The following is a 15290-nucleotide window of genomic DNA, read 5'->3' on the forward strand; positions in this document are numbered from 1 at the left end:
TAGTTTTTCTCTTTTTAACATTTTTTTCTTAAACATTTAGCATTTTCTTTCCTTATTTTGTGTCAGTTTGTCTCATACAGTGCTAATTACACACAGGTTGTGTTTGTACTGTGGAAAAGTGGTGTGAAAACCTTTGAACTGCTACTTCAGGTCAGTCAGATAAGGTCCTTCCTGTTCAGGCCAGAAAATAAAAGTGAAAGCTGAACTTTGTCCAAATGAAGGTTGGTTCAGTTGGTTCACTCATTTGAACATTTTCACACTGCTTATGTTTTCTACGTTTCTTTTCTTTTGCTAATAGACTTTAGACAAAAACAGAATTCGGAGACATCTTGAGTTAATGTTATTTCACAAACCTCTTAGTCACATATTTAAAAACAAAAAGACTTTCTTCACTTTCTGTGACTGTGAAACTTCAGGAGGAGCGAAAACTGAGCTGGGCTGAGGTAGTCATCAGGCAGTGATGACACACCACCTCAAAGCTAAACGTGACTCCAGTCACACACACACACACCCACATACACATCTATACTAATGACACCTAAACTGATTATCCTAAATGACCTGTTACCTACATCCTCCAGCATGTATCTGTTGTATTGCTTACACACTGTAGCACATTTATGCTCACACTCCCATCCTAGACACACACTCACACACACTGAGGCTGTGCTCCCCCCCCCCTCCTGGCTGCCAGCTGTGAGCAGCATACGTGCCGTTTCACACATCGTCTCCTCACAGCCTTTCTCTCACGGCGGACCAGGAGGATTTTCTGCTGATCCCTGCTGCTGATGTGGAGCATTCTAATCCTTTTACATTACAATCACATCAATGAACTTCAATCCCTGTGCTTCCAATTAACATCATAAAAGGTTTTTAACTTTCTTATTTTTTTCCAGACACCATCTCTTGACCCCCCCCTGGGCTTCTCTTTCAACCTTTGACTTGGGGTGGTTGGACAGGGAAGAGGGGGGGGGTCAGTTAAAGGTCTACAACACCACAGGAGCCTGAAGCTGAACTCTGACCTGCTTCTGATGGGAAACACTGCACACTGCCCTCGCTGACGCAGGCAGGGCAGGTTTCAGTCGTCTTATTGACACAGCAAGCACCACAAAATGTTTTACCCACATTTTTGAAATTGTGAGCATTGTAAGAGTTGTGGGAGGCTGATAGACTCCCACCGAAGAAGATAGAAAGATGAAATGGAAGAAATATGTGCAGAGTGTTGTTTGAAGGGCACAGAAACATAAACAACAGTCATTACATGCTTTTATATTTTACATTTAGCAAGAAAAGTTATTTCATTTGCACTTGGTTGATCATTTCTGTTATAACGGGGCTTCTTGGCAATAAACCTTATATTTTTGGAAAACCTGTTTATTTCCCCCCATATAATGCCGCATCAGAGAAGCTAATGTGTTCTCAGCAGCAAAGGAGAGTATGTGGGATGCTACCACTGAAAACTTAGTTTCAATCTTAATTTTGAGCTGCTCTTAACAATAGACCTTATTGTCAGCTGGTGCTTTCTTTATTGTTGTCCTGTTAGATATTAATATCATAAATCGGTCTGATATCAGCCAGAACACAAGAATGAGATCATGTCGGCCAACATCTAAAATCTCTGATATAAGCATGTCGACAGAAGCACTCTGCTCCTTTTTTGGAGTGAGCCAAGACCAACTCCAAATCATATAATGAGTTCAGCAGATCTTCAGTTTCACCAGGTGTTTGCTAGTTGCTGCTGGCTAGTCTGAAGGAGCTGACTAGCCAGGGTTGAGGCATGGGGATTGGGAGCTCTGTGAGGTGGAACCTCAGAAACTTGGAGACTGCAGCGTCAAAGTTTTCATCCAGGCGTTTTGAACAGCTGAATGGTTGCCATGGAGATTAGAGGATTTCTCAAACATGCATGAAAGAATCAAAACAACACTCCAGGTGTGTTTTTGATGAGGGAACAACATTATAACATGATGTAAAGGTCAAAACAGTCAATTCATTTGAACACTGCCCCATTTTCCTTATGAATGTGGCATGAATTAAAGAGATATATTACCAAGAAGCTTTGTTACAAAAAGTAATCAGCCAAACACTAATGTTCTTTGAGTTCCCTCAAACACATTTTTAATTTTTCTTTTTAATTTTACGTGATGCATTACAGCTAAAACAAAAATGCTTCAAATTTCCTGACACTTTAATCTTTTCCCTTATTGTCTCATTCCGGTTACAAGCTTCATTGTATTTATTGAGACTAGTGGTAATGAAGAACACACTGTTTTTAAATCTTTCAGGAAGAGATTTTCATTCTCAGATGAAAATTTCTTCAAAAGATTTTAAATCTGTGGTTTTATCAACCACATTTTATGCCTTAGTTTTAATTTCATAGGAAGAATGAACCCAAAGTGCAGCAACCTTTACTCAAATATACTTAAAAAAGAAGGACATAGCCATCCATTATGAATAACATTTATTTTTCTAGATGGACAAAAAAGAAGAAAAAACCCCAAAAAATATTTAACATGAGAAATGTGGTAATTGTTATTAATAGGGCAATACACTAGAACACTAGTTAAATGTTGGAAATCTATATAAATGTACACATCTCTTCTCAACACATATGTGTCTGTATTGTTATTTTCATTTAAAACTCTAAATGTTTATTGAGCACTTTATATTTAGAATTCACAACAGAGTTAGTTTCTACATTTTCAGTTTGAGGATTTTGGCCAACATGGCTGACCATTTGGACACTGCTGCAAAAACATGAACAAGCTTGAGGGTCAAGCCAGGTGCTGGAGCTGATCAGAGTCTGTAAGGAGGAATTGCTCCATAAAGTGCCCCATTCCTCTTCCTGCCCCCGAGATTCTCGAGAACCTGTCATTTTTTAAATGTTGTCCCTGAAGTACACACACTTCCTAGATTTTGATTTGGTTTCAGAGCAGACATAACACAGTACTTCTCTTGATTTGGCTTCTTGTTGCTGTGAGGTGCTAGATCACATCAGTAACCAGTTAGAGAATTGTTTAAGTATAATAGAAAAACAAGGCTACTCCATTCATCCATTTTCTAACACCCTTGCCCCTTAGTGGGGTCAGGAGGGTTGCTGGTGCCTATCTCCAGCTAACGTTGAGGGTGAGAGGTGGGGTCAGCTGGACAGGTCACCAGTCTGTCACAGGGCAACACAGAGATAGAGAGGACAAGCAACCATGCATGTGCAGGGAGAACATGCAAACTCCATGCAGAAAGACCCTGGGCCAGGAATCAAGCCTTGCTGCAAGGCAACAGCGCTACCAACTGCACCACTGTGCAGCCCAAGGCTACTCATATTATACATAATTTATAGTTTAAAAGATTCTCAAGAACATCCTGCCCTCTAGTGGTTGAATCTGCTGAGTAGAAAACTAGCCTTCTAAAAATTTAATTAAAGAGCACTTTTCATAAAAACGGGAGGCTAACAGTTTTCCATATAATAGAAACTGGAGTGAATGATGAACATCATGGCAGGTTTCTGTCTCCAGAGAGGCAAGGAGCTTCTGGACGATGGACACAAAAATATGCACAAAAGAAGTTAATCAACAAACCCAGATGAATCCAAAATAGTTCAATAAATACAACAAAGTTAAATAAATGCAAAATAGCACACAGCAATTATTAAAATAAAACATGCAAGCAACACAAAAAGGCCACATCGGCACATAAGTTTCTCTGAAGCTTTTTGATACTTGATGCACATTCTGTCCTCCTGTCCCTCCACAGGATCCAGCTGAGTGTGTCTCTTCAGGCCTGGGATCATCTGATGGAACACCTGATGGGTCTCACAGTAGGAGCTGAGACACACCAGACAGGACATCTGGGCTTTGTCGGTGCAGACGCTACACACAACCTGTCCTGCATCAGGCTGTGGTTCCAAGCTGCAGCAGGCGGTCTGCTGAGTCAGCAGCTCTAACTGATCACTGAGCCCAGACATTCCTATGCTGGTCTGAAGCTCTGGTCTGCTGGTGAAGTGCCTGTTACACAGGGGACACTGGCATCTGTCAGTGTTGTCCCAGTATTTGGTGATGCAGGTACAGCAGAAGCGGTGTTGACATGGCAGAGCCACTGGCCGGGTGAACACATCCAGGCAGATGCAGCAGAGTGGCTGATCCTGAGCTGCCATGTCTGACAACAGAGCTGGTGACAAGTTTGAGCAAACACAAGCCTTTAAGAAGGTCCTAGAGATATTAAAACATATTAATATTATATAGTCCAGGTGAACCCTGAAGCCTTGTGGCATTTACAATGCTTTGCTGATGTGTGCAATTCATCTTACATACGCTTTTCTTCTATTTGTCATGATTATATGTTTCAAATGTAAAAAAAGTTTAAAACCACAAAGAGGATGTCGCTGCAGCAAACAGAAACAGCTATGGATGACTGCACTGCACTCTGGGTCACTGTTCAAGATTCAGCTTTCCAATATTTCCAGCAAGTTAAGATCAATGTGATCCACATTGTATTTGCAACAAGCTTTTTGTTTCTGCTGTATCTGTGTATTTTCTGTATAACAAGGACAGAAGCCCACAGGAAGTGAAAGTCAAAGCTTTAGTGATGCAAGAGCTTCCAGCTTTCAGAAATCAAAACAAAGACGGCATGGTGATTGTTTCATACTTGCTGCATTTCAGTTCCCTTTGGCCACTTTCTAAACACAAATAGCTGTACTCACCTGCTGATCCCACACAAAGGCCTGGCTGGATGTGAAAACAAAACATAAAATTGTTGTCGATCTTGGATGTTGTCTCCAGACAGCTGAGGCTCTGATGATTTTGCTTTCATTTCCTGTCAAGCATGTGATTTATAATAAACTCCTGCCTGAATTTGCTCTGTGTAATCTGCAGTCAGCTGATAAGACCTCCTCTTTTATCACTTTAACCAATCAGTGAAAAGCCTCATTAAGTAAGAAGTGAACTCTTTATGTACATTAACCTAAATGTATTACTAAGTGGTGCTGAAGGTTGTAGAACATATTCCATCCTGACCAGGTTGAGATGTAGTAACTTGTTTGAGAGCACACATTTGATTGGCTAACAGCCAGAAAAGTTGAAAAGTGAAAGTCATTGAAGATCTAAGAACGTCTACAATAAGTCTGGGAACTATTTTATAGTCACATTCTCAAAACTCCAAGATTAACAGCAGAAACAGGACAGGCATCCTCAAAGAACACCAAAACTGTTTTTAGAATAGATTACAAAGCACCAAACATTTCACAAAACATTGAGTCCTTTAATACGTTCATTTTAATTCTGCTGATTAGAATAGTTTTTAAACATGCAGCTGGTATTGGGGTAGAAACTGTTGATGGCTGCAGAAAGTGTGTTGAGGTCCAACTTCTTAAAGGAACATTTAAAACAAACATTAGAGCAGGTGTTTGTAAGAAACTGGAGCCTGTGTGAATAATGTTATGTGTGAAACAGCGAAAATCCACATTCAAACGTATAAGAACATGAACAGCTCAAATAAATATTAAAAAGTCCAGATGAGTGAATGAAAACCAGTCAACAACTGTTGAAACAGCAGCAATATCAGAAAGTCACAGACGTCGAGTTATATCAGTGTTCAAAAGGAAGGCAAAAGTAGATAGAGCTTCTGCTGTAGTTCAACAAATCAAGCAATATATGTGTGTATATGTTTTATGTATGTAGGTGTTTTTTATGCTGGTTTACAGCAGCTGAGCTCAACAACACTGTGTGTAAGCCCCCAAACGCTTTAAGCATATATTTTCTGCTTAGAGCTGATGAAAGTGTCACATTTATGATTAGAATATTACATCAGACCAATAAAAAATGGGAGTGAGATTTAGACGCTTGTATCAGTTGGTGAGGATAAAAATGGAGCCAGAACGGCTGGAGAACCGGTTTTAGCCAGAACTACCAGAACAGGATGACCTCAGTGCTACATTTCATTCTGAGGTAAAGACACATCAGCTCATCGTTTTTATCATGACATTGACCCGGTTTAGTCTACAGTCTAACAACATAAACAAGACAAAAAGTAAGAAAATGTGTGTTCTTTTGTTGTTACAAACAGTGTTGGAAAAAAACTGCTTATTTCTCTTTAAATGTTGCCACATCTGTCAGGAGAATGCATTCGTGTGTTGAGCAGCAGAGTTGAGTATGTGGGTTGAACCCATGAATGATCTGGCAGTACCATCAGAACCAGTCATCCCTAAAATACTCATCACTTTAGGTTTTTAATTTGACCTCCAAGAAAATTTGGGGGCTTACACACAGCACCGTTGAGCTCAGCTGTAAACTGGCATAAAAAAAAACAATGTTTGCTGTTATTTACGAGGCAGTTTTGCCTGATGGCATACACTTCACCCATGAAGACAGGAAATAAAATAAATGTGAACTTGAGTCATTACACCCAGAATCATGAATTTCAAGTGGTTTTTCCATTAATTGTAATGATTATGCTTTCTGCTAAAGGAAGCACAAAAGTCAGTCTCAGAAAATGTTAAGAATAAATAATACCAATAAAAAAGAACTTTTATGCAGGCATCTCTTGGCAACCCACCAGTATCATATTAAAATACATGCGAAAGGGCAAAAAGTTGAAGAAAAATTGAATGATTTTTATTGGGTATTTTAAAAATAAATTAAAATTTTATATTTGAGCCAAATTTATGTTTGATTCAGATATATAATTAATTATCTCAGCCAAGTCTATGTTTTTTTCATATCTGTAAATAATCCTTAGTAAGCCTAAATAATACTAAAAAAAAACGTATATACACCACAAGAAATATGAATATTCTACACGATTCCCTGTTTCACTTCTCATAACTTCAATGAAAAAAAATCACATAAAATTTAAATACCAGAATTTTGTTTCTTTTACAACTTTAATTATTTAAACTCTGTTAGTATATACTTACTAATTACATTCAAGACATTCTAGAATTGATAAGATTGTGTTGAAAATAATTAATTTAAAGGCATATATGTATACAATATGAGTTCCTAAATAAAACCAAACAGATGTAAATGCATAAAGCATTCTCTGCCATGAATTATTTGTGTGAGTTTATTTAACTCTTAAGTCCTAACACTTCAAACTTATCACCTGAAAAGCTACATTCACTATTTATAATTTATGGAACAATAGTTCAGAGATTGTTTTCAAGTATGGCCCTGATTCCACATATTAAGTTCACATTTTGACATAAGACAAACTTATAAGCACAAAAATGAGAGGAGGAGTTAAAAGAAGCCCAATTAGTTATAACACAAAGGAAGCCTTTTAGTGGGAGCAGACTAAAAGTCAAACATTTTGAAATGAGTGGATCAGTCACTGCCACTGCCAGGCCGAGTCAAAGTGAATCTTCCAGACGGGTCAGGTATGAACCACCTTTCCCACAGATCCGAGTGGACGGCTGGGTCATTCCATGGTTTGAATGGGCCATTCCAGTGCAGCAGGTGTGCCCCCTGCAGGAAGCTCTCTGCATAGCGTGCATCGGGGCTCCAGCCTGAAGACAAAATAAATCCTGCAGGTCTGATGTGGTGGTACCCTGTGTAAAACTATTCTTAGTCACTAAAATGCTGCCTTCCATGAAACTGCATATTCTTACTTGCTGCTCACTAGCTTTGGTCTGGATTTCTGATCATGTTTTTCTCTCTTCTCATGGCATTATCATGTTTGAAAGGTTAGTCAGAATCTTACCCAGGTGTCTGACATGCCAAAGAGGATCCAGCGCTGTGTATTTGTCATGAAACACTATAAGCATGGGCGGAGTGGCCACGCCTCCTGCCATAGCACTGCTGTAAATGTTCTGCCTGTTGGAGAGAGGGATGGGTTACTGATCAGGCATATCCAAACAGAAGCACTAAAGTAGATGCTGCATCTCACCAACTGTTGATAGAAGTTTCCATCATTGTGTTAAAAAACCTCAACCATTCATCAGTTCACTCCATCTCTACTTGTCTCTACTCCAAGTGGATCGGTTGTGCTTACAGAAGAAAAGAACTTGGATGTTTCTGTAATGTCTAACAGAGCCAAATATATGTTTTGTATTTATAAATGATCCATAATAAGCCTAAATGATACAGTGAACTAAAGAAAAACACATGTATACCATATGAAATGTGAATATTCTACATGTCTTAAAGTAAATAACAAGCCTTTTGGATACATCTGAAATTATATCATATATATTTTTACCTCCAGATCAACCAGACTGACAAGGAATAATTCTGTGGCATCAGCATCACAGTTATGAGATGCTATAAGTATTCCACATATATGAACTATTACAGTGTTTACCCAAATGTCACAGCATTGTCCAGATAATAATGTTATTTAATCTCATGCTGTGCTATGCAGACACTCTCTCTGCCCTGATGAAGGTTCATTCATCTCTACATGCCTCCTGCTCCAAGTGGTTCCAACAGCAGAGGAGGCTGACCCAGTTTCTGATGAATTTGGCGGCACTCACAATACCATGCAACCCATCACCCTGCACCTTCCAGCCCCGTTAGTATTGACCAGTGATGATCCTCTGTTTGGGTTCTGGTTAACTCAGCTGGACCAGAGATTCCATTAGAATAAAAAGGAGATTAGCAGAATGTCTCCACTGTAGGACTGGATTTTTTATTAACTTTGCAGTTGTAGAAACAATGTTTCCCATTCACCTGAAATTCTCCTCCATCCATCTCTCCAGCTGTTTGGTGATCTTCTGCTTCTTCCACTCTTTGATTTCTGCGACAAACACTCCGGGGTTGAAGGAGCAGTGGTTGGGGTTGATGGCCAAGTCTTTCACTTCTTGCTTTCTGTAGTCTAGGAAGCCCATGTAGGTGGTCTGAGGAACAAGATCAGAAAACAACAGACTTTAGCTACCAACATAAACTCCATCATCTATATTACACTCGACAACCCAGAAAATATAATACTGAATAATTCATATAAATTTATATTTACATAATGAATCCAGTGTAATGTGGCTTTCATTAAAAACCGTAGAAATGCACCTGCATGCCAATGCTTCGCACCATCTCATGTGTGGAGGGTAAGTCACAGTCAGAGGCAAAAGCAGCAGCATGTCCTGCTTTCAGCTTTATATTGTAAAGGTCCTTAATGTCACCTGGAAATAATAATCATTTGAAGGTATAACCAGAGTTGTACATCGCTGATCATATAACGTAAGAGCAGTTCTTCATTTAGATTATTATTGTTGCTGATTCAATAAAGAACTTTCACAAACACTGACTCTCCAATGAAAGCATACAGCAAAACACTGACAACTACTTCCAACTATTTCAAAAATTTGTTTTGTACATTTTCAAAAGTATTTTTTATTTTTTGGAGGGAATAATTTAACTAGCAGTTGCCAAAAGAGTTATTTAAACTTAATCAGTGCAGCACTTTGTTGTAAAAATGTAAATGACATTGCCATAGGTTATTTGAAATAGGCAGTCCAGGATGTTGGAAAAGATTTTAAGAATTCATAAAAATCTGAGGAGGTAAAAATAAAACCAAAAATGATCTATCTTTCTATCCGTGCGTCTGTCCACTCATGAATACATGCATGTATGTATGTATGTATGTATGTATGTATGTATGTATGTATGTATGTATGTATGTATGTATGTATGTATGTATGTATGTATGTATGTATGTATGTATGTATGTATGTATGTATGTATCTGTCTGTCTGACTGAGTAGCTCATTATATATGATACTAAAGTGGTGAAATGTATCAACAGTGAGACAGCAACATCTAAACTCTACCCAGATTCTGTTTTTAAACACATACCCTGCACAATGACATCGTCGTCCACATATATGACTCTCCTATGGCTGATCCCTAGTAGAGGTAGGTAAAATCTGACAAAATTAAGCTGTAAAACACAGTTGAGGTTATTCCATGTGTCTGAAACAGAAGCTTTGCTGACTGTAGATTAGCATATGTGTTCACAACATAGTTTAGGAGTAAAAATTGAGAACTTACTGGATGAAGGAGATCAGGGCGAGAAGAATCTGGCTTCACCTTTCCTCTTAGAACCATAGGGTTAAATTCTAAAATCTTATACTGAATGCCTTTCAGCTTGGTCTTCTCTATATACCTCCTTGAGAGAAACAGACAGTGATACCTGGATTCTGAAAGGTGTGAGGGAACCCTTTATTTTTGATTTAAAGCTGAAGACAGTGACAAACCTTGCTATTTTGACTGCATCACGCAGAGTAACAATGTAGAAGAAAACATTGGAATCTGTGTTACTAATGATGCTGTTGATGGTTGCCATGGTTGCCCCAGTACGCTCCTCGGAGGCACAGATGATAACAGGAACAACATCATCTGTTTCAGCCTCTTCAGCTGGGAGATCTGCTGTTAAACCATGGCTCTGCCTGTATGCTGAGAGGCACCAAGAATGGAAAGTGGAGATGAGTTAGATTTGGTTGGGATACCCTGAGAGGGATTGTTAAAGGGGCAGTCTTGTGCAAAATCAACTCTTTTGAGCTTTACATCATGTAATAATGTTATTCCCTCATTAAAAACACACCTCGAGTGTTGCCTTGATTTTTTTTATGCATATTTGAGAAATCCTTTAATCTCCATGGTAACCACTCAGCTATGCTAAACACCTGGGTGGACCTAGCCCCACCTTTGAGGGTTAGAAGAAGTGGAACTGGACATCTGCTGAGCTTATTATACAAGCTACTTCTCAGTGCAACGCTGGTAAAAATGTTGTTAAAGGGTTAATAGAGGAGCCATGTGAGGACTTCATGAAGGCGAAGCTTCAGAAAGAGCAGGAGTTTCTTAAAGAGGCAGAGGCCCAATTTCATGCCAAATTTCTTTAAAAGTAATATATATATATATATATATATATATATATATATATATATATATATATATATATATATATATATATATATAGATATATAGATATATATATATATATCTATATATATATATATATATATATATATATATATATATATAGATATATATATATATAATTTTTCTAACAACTGGAGGTAACATAGTTGCTTGATTGTGAACTATGTGCCTGGAAAACACATAATACTGCCCCTTTAATGTTCAGAGCAGAAAATCAGACATCTGAGCTGCCATACCTTTTTTTAGTTGAGTGGAGGATTTCAGTGAACTATGGAGGAGCAAACATGCCAGCAGCACCAGCAGCATAATAAGAACCTGGTTGACTGACACATGGAAAAAACTGAGAGTCAACATTTACTTGGAAGAACATCTAAATTTTAATTCTGTGACAAGAGGCAAACAATTCAGGGACCTGAAAAAATTGGAAGGAAATGTCAAATGCAAAGATAAAAAGAGAAAAAAAACAAGTGATTCTTGAAGTGCTATACCTTTTATTTCATTGTAGACTGAGTCGTCATCCTATTATATTTTATCTCAATTATTTGATTTAATTGGAAATTCAGTTCCAGTTCAGTTGCTCTTATATTTAAATAAACCACAGAAAAAATATCTGCAGCTTTTTGTTGTGCCATTTCAAATCCAGACATTGAAAAGTCGTAGTGACACTGAACACAAGTGATGAAACCCTGAAGAAGCTGAAGGTTGTATTTCTCACTCGTCACCAGCAACACATCTGGATAACAGAAGAAGCTACTTTAAATCCACCACTGTTCTCCTGCTTTGGTTTAATACAAAATGTAAGACTGACATACTTGAACTGCTCTGCTTACACTCACCACCAAATCAACTCATTTTGCTGATAAACCTAAACAGGTTATTTACAGTCCTATCTTTAAGATTCTGTGCAAATTTTGTCAGTTTGTTTATTTTGGCATTATTTTGCCTCAGACCACCTCACTTCTGGCCTCTTCAGATGAACGATTCTGTCAGAATGCTTTCAGAATAGAAAACACCTCTGGCAAAATCTCTTGTTCCCTGGATCATACTTTCCAGACACACTGAAAGAAATGGGATCCTAAAATATTTTAAATAAACTCTGTGCCCCCCTTTTATAACATCTGGTTTACAGGAAACTGTGGTTTGTCTTTATGCATTGCTTCCACAATCTACTGTCACTATCAAAAAGAAATGAAATGCTTTGGAAGAGAATTAGGGCTAATAAAAAAATAAAAAAATAATTTATTCTGACTTTTTTTCCTCATAATTCTGAGATTGAAGTCAGAATGTTGAGCAAAAAGTCTGAATTTTTTTGTTTTTTTTTTGTTTAAGTGGCCCTAATCCTTTTCCATAAAATGCTGACAGGTATTTATGGTAAAAAGCCCTTTAAATACCAGACCATGAGCTTTTGAAGTTCTGTTTTGTTTTACCTGTCAAAGGTAGGTGGACATCTTTTTGTGTCCACATGGAAAGTTGGCAGGATTTCACTACTGCTGAGCTGGAGGCATGTGATTTATGCTGCCTCACAGTTTGCTAACAAGCACCATGATGCACTTGGTCGAAACAAATCTTAGAAAAGACATGAGCAGAATGAATGTTTGGTGCTGATCCTGATTACTTTTTTGGAACAGCTCTCAGATGTTTGTGCGATCCAGTTGGCTGTTCTCTATGTGAATAAACTCAGAAAACATAATTCAGTACAGACTTGTATCATCTGGTTACTTCATCACTGCTCACACAGTTCCTGCTCCCTTCCCCTGGAGGAAAACTTAAGAGTCTGTCACTGGCAACAGCTGGTTCTGATAAACTTCCACTTTAAAAACTATGTGCACATGTATGGCAAACTAGACATTGTCATGTGTAATTGTTTCCTCTACAGCATTGATTGGATCTCACTTAGCACTTACTTTTTTTCAGGAGAGGCATATTTCATAATTCCTCCAAGTAGTATCTGCAAAACACACGAAATAAAAGAGAAAGAAAGATTGTCAGTTATATTGACACTTTGTCAGTGTGGATTTTATTGGGATTGCTGTAAAAGTGAATCCAGTTGCAGTGTTTTGATTGGCAGGGACTGGATATCACTGGAGGTAAAGCTCTCCAAAAACAAATACTGCATGAAAAAAAAACATGTGAAAGGAACAATGAACAGGTTATTGAAGTTCAGGACAACACATCCAGCCAGTCCTAGCATCACCCTCTGGCTCAGACAAACTGCTCCTGTGATGTGACCTGCAGGAAATTCATGGCCAAGAAACCGCCCAACACATGTGGCTGATTTTGTTTTCCACGGCTCCCTTCCTTCCTGGTGCCAGGCTTAAAGAAAAAACTCTGTTTGCATTCTACCTCTATAAAGTCAAACTTATTCCACTGGTGGACTAAACAAACACAAATTTCTATGAATTTAAAGCCTTTCTTCCCCCACTGATGTTGCTGAATGATGGGTTAGGATCCTTCACAGGAACTCTGACAATAATGTGAGTTTATGAAACAAACAAAGGTAAACGTACAGGCCTGCTTCTTCCTCCTCTGTCTGCTTTAACTTTGAAGAGCGTTTTCATGACTCAGCCTGATGTCAGCTGAAATTAAACATGTTCACTTCACACAGCACATTTGCTTCAGTTTTGTTTGTCACTGTTTGGAAAACCTCCACACATCTGGAAGTATTTGGCTGCAGACACACTTTTTCCAGAAAGCAGAGCTACTTCCTACATCATTTCTGTTCTAGATTTGAACAATTAGAAATCCACTCTGGACATTATGAGTTACAGTGCACTCATCTTTCATCCACATCATTCATCCACCCATATTCTTCTATTTTTCCCTTTTTTTAACCAGATTAATATTTGCTGGGTCATAGACTTGCTGCAGAAGCCGCAGGAACATGCAGACTGGATAAACCCAAATAAAAACAGGATGTTCTTTACTTTTGAGCAAGTCATGCTGCGTGTATTCTACTGCATGCACCGCTCCATTGTAATGAATTCAAATCTTTCTGGATCACATTACAAATCACAGAGACTTCCACAAGTGTTCTTATATTCTTAAACTTTCTCCTATTTCGCTGTGTTACAATCACAAGCAGATTTCATTTGTGTTTTATGTGGTGCTATGGATCAGCTGAAACTAAAATTGACATCTTTGTCCTATCTGCAAAATGTTATGTGTGGAAAACCTTTAATTTTAATTTAACTTAAATTCAGTTCAGCGTACATATATAGTGCCAATTCACAACAACAACAAAAGTTCATTCAATTGAATCATGAAGATTCCAAGTCAAATATATTTATTCCAATTGATCCTGGTGTCAAAGAATGGAGTCAAGCTCAGTTTTCTGTTCTAGTTGGTTAAAAAGTTTTCTGTCAAAGGAAATCCAGAAGATTCCATCCAATCAGTGACTGGCAGCATTCAGTCCTCCTGGACAAGCTTGAAGTGACTGAGAAAAGGAAACTCCCAGTTAACAGGAGGAAACCTCCAGCAGAACCAGAACCTGGTTCAGTGTGAGCAGCCATGTGTCACAACTGATGAAAACACAGAAGTTCCAGCAGCACTTTCTATGTTATAGAAAAATAATCATGCCACAGGGAAGCATGTCCATTTGTCGAAATCCAGACTTAAATCTCAATGAGAATTAACTTAACTTGCTGTTAAAGGACACCTTTCATCCAATCGAGCTTTTTTGCAAGGAAGAATGGGCAAATGTTTCAGTCTCTGAATGTGCAAATGTGGTGCAGTGAAAGGTAGCTCCATAAAGAACTGACTCAAGGGGCTGAATGCAAATGCACACAGTATTTTTCACATTTTAATGTGAAAAAGAAAAAAATACACAATATAATTTTCCTTTCCACTTCATGATTCTGCACTGTTTTGTGTTCTTGACACTAAATCCCAACAAAAGACACTAAAGTTTGTGGATGTAACTTATAATGTGAATAAGTATAGGGAATATGAATACTTTTGCAAGATATTGTGTTAGTCATTGTGTGTTAGACAAATCGTAAGCATTTTGAATAATCTTTCTGAAATAATCTACTCACCATAAAAGAGACGTTGACACTCTCATCCCTGGATTACACAGTTCATGTTGTAAAACAAATCAAGGAGAAATGTATTCCTTTATTCTTTTTTCTTAAACTTCTTTATTATTCATCTTCCTCTTCTCTCCGTCTAACTCGTCTTGTTCACCAGCGACTTTATCTAACGGCTGTCTGCTCCAGAGAAGGCTGGATAACGGCTTTCTGCTTCGTGTTGCCAGCAGAGTGTTCCACCTCAGCCACATTGATAGAGAAGGAGTAAAAATCCGCAAACAAAGCTGTGCTTTCTAAATAGGATATTTAAATTAGACTGTTTCCTATATTTTTGAAATAAATAACTGATTTAAAAAAAACTTTTTTTAATCAGTGAGCGGAGAACAATATTTTACACTTT

General features: G+C 38.1%; 1 protein-coding gene across 1 annotated transcript; it reads right to left on the reverse strand.

Moving 5' to 3' along the window:
* Positions 1 to 6580: 6580 nt before the first annotated feature.
* On the reverse strand, positions 6581 to 15073 carry glt8d2 (glycosyltransferase 8 domain containing 2). Its single transcript, XM_015010684.2, has 10 exons — positions 14900 to 15073; positions 12770 to 12813; positions 11102 to 11188; positions 10181 to 10379; positions 9975 to 10092; positions 9780 to 9864; positions 8994 to 9106; positions 8658 to 8824; positions 7690 to 7802; positions 6581 to 7495 (listed from the first exon to the last, which is right to left on the reverse strand). The coding sequence occupies exons 2-10, from the start codon at positions 12786 to 12788 to the stop codon at positions 7314 to 7316; spliced, it is 1083 nt and encodes a 360-aa protein (XP_014866170.1). The 5' UTR covers positions 12789 to 12813; positions 14900 to 15073; the 3' UTR covers positions 6581 to 7313.
* Between the last annotated feature and the right edge of the window lie 217 nt (positions 15074 to 15290).

Source organism: Poecilia mexicana, unplaced genomic scaffold (genome assembly GCF_051168715.1).
Source record: "Poecilia mexicana isolate PSO_F unplaced genomic scaffold, ASM5116871v1 scaffold_23, whole genome shotgun sequence".
In the NCBI taxonomy this organism is placed as follows: domain Eukaryota; kingdom Metazoa; phylum Chordata; class Actinopteri; order Cyprinodontiformes; family Poeciliidae; genus Poecilia; species Poecilia mexicana.

Coding starts and splice junctions, on each gene's coding strand:
- glt8d2 (XM_015010684.2), bottom strand. Junction 9,107..9,779: donor CGACGATGTCATTGTGCAGG/GTATGTGTTTAA, acceptor TATTATTTCCAG/GTGACATTAAGGACCTTTAC. Junction 7,496..7,689: donor TTGGCATGTCAGACACCTGG/GTAAGATTCTGA, acceptor TTTTGTCTTCAG/GCTGGAGCCCCGATGCACGC.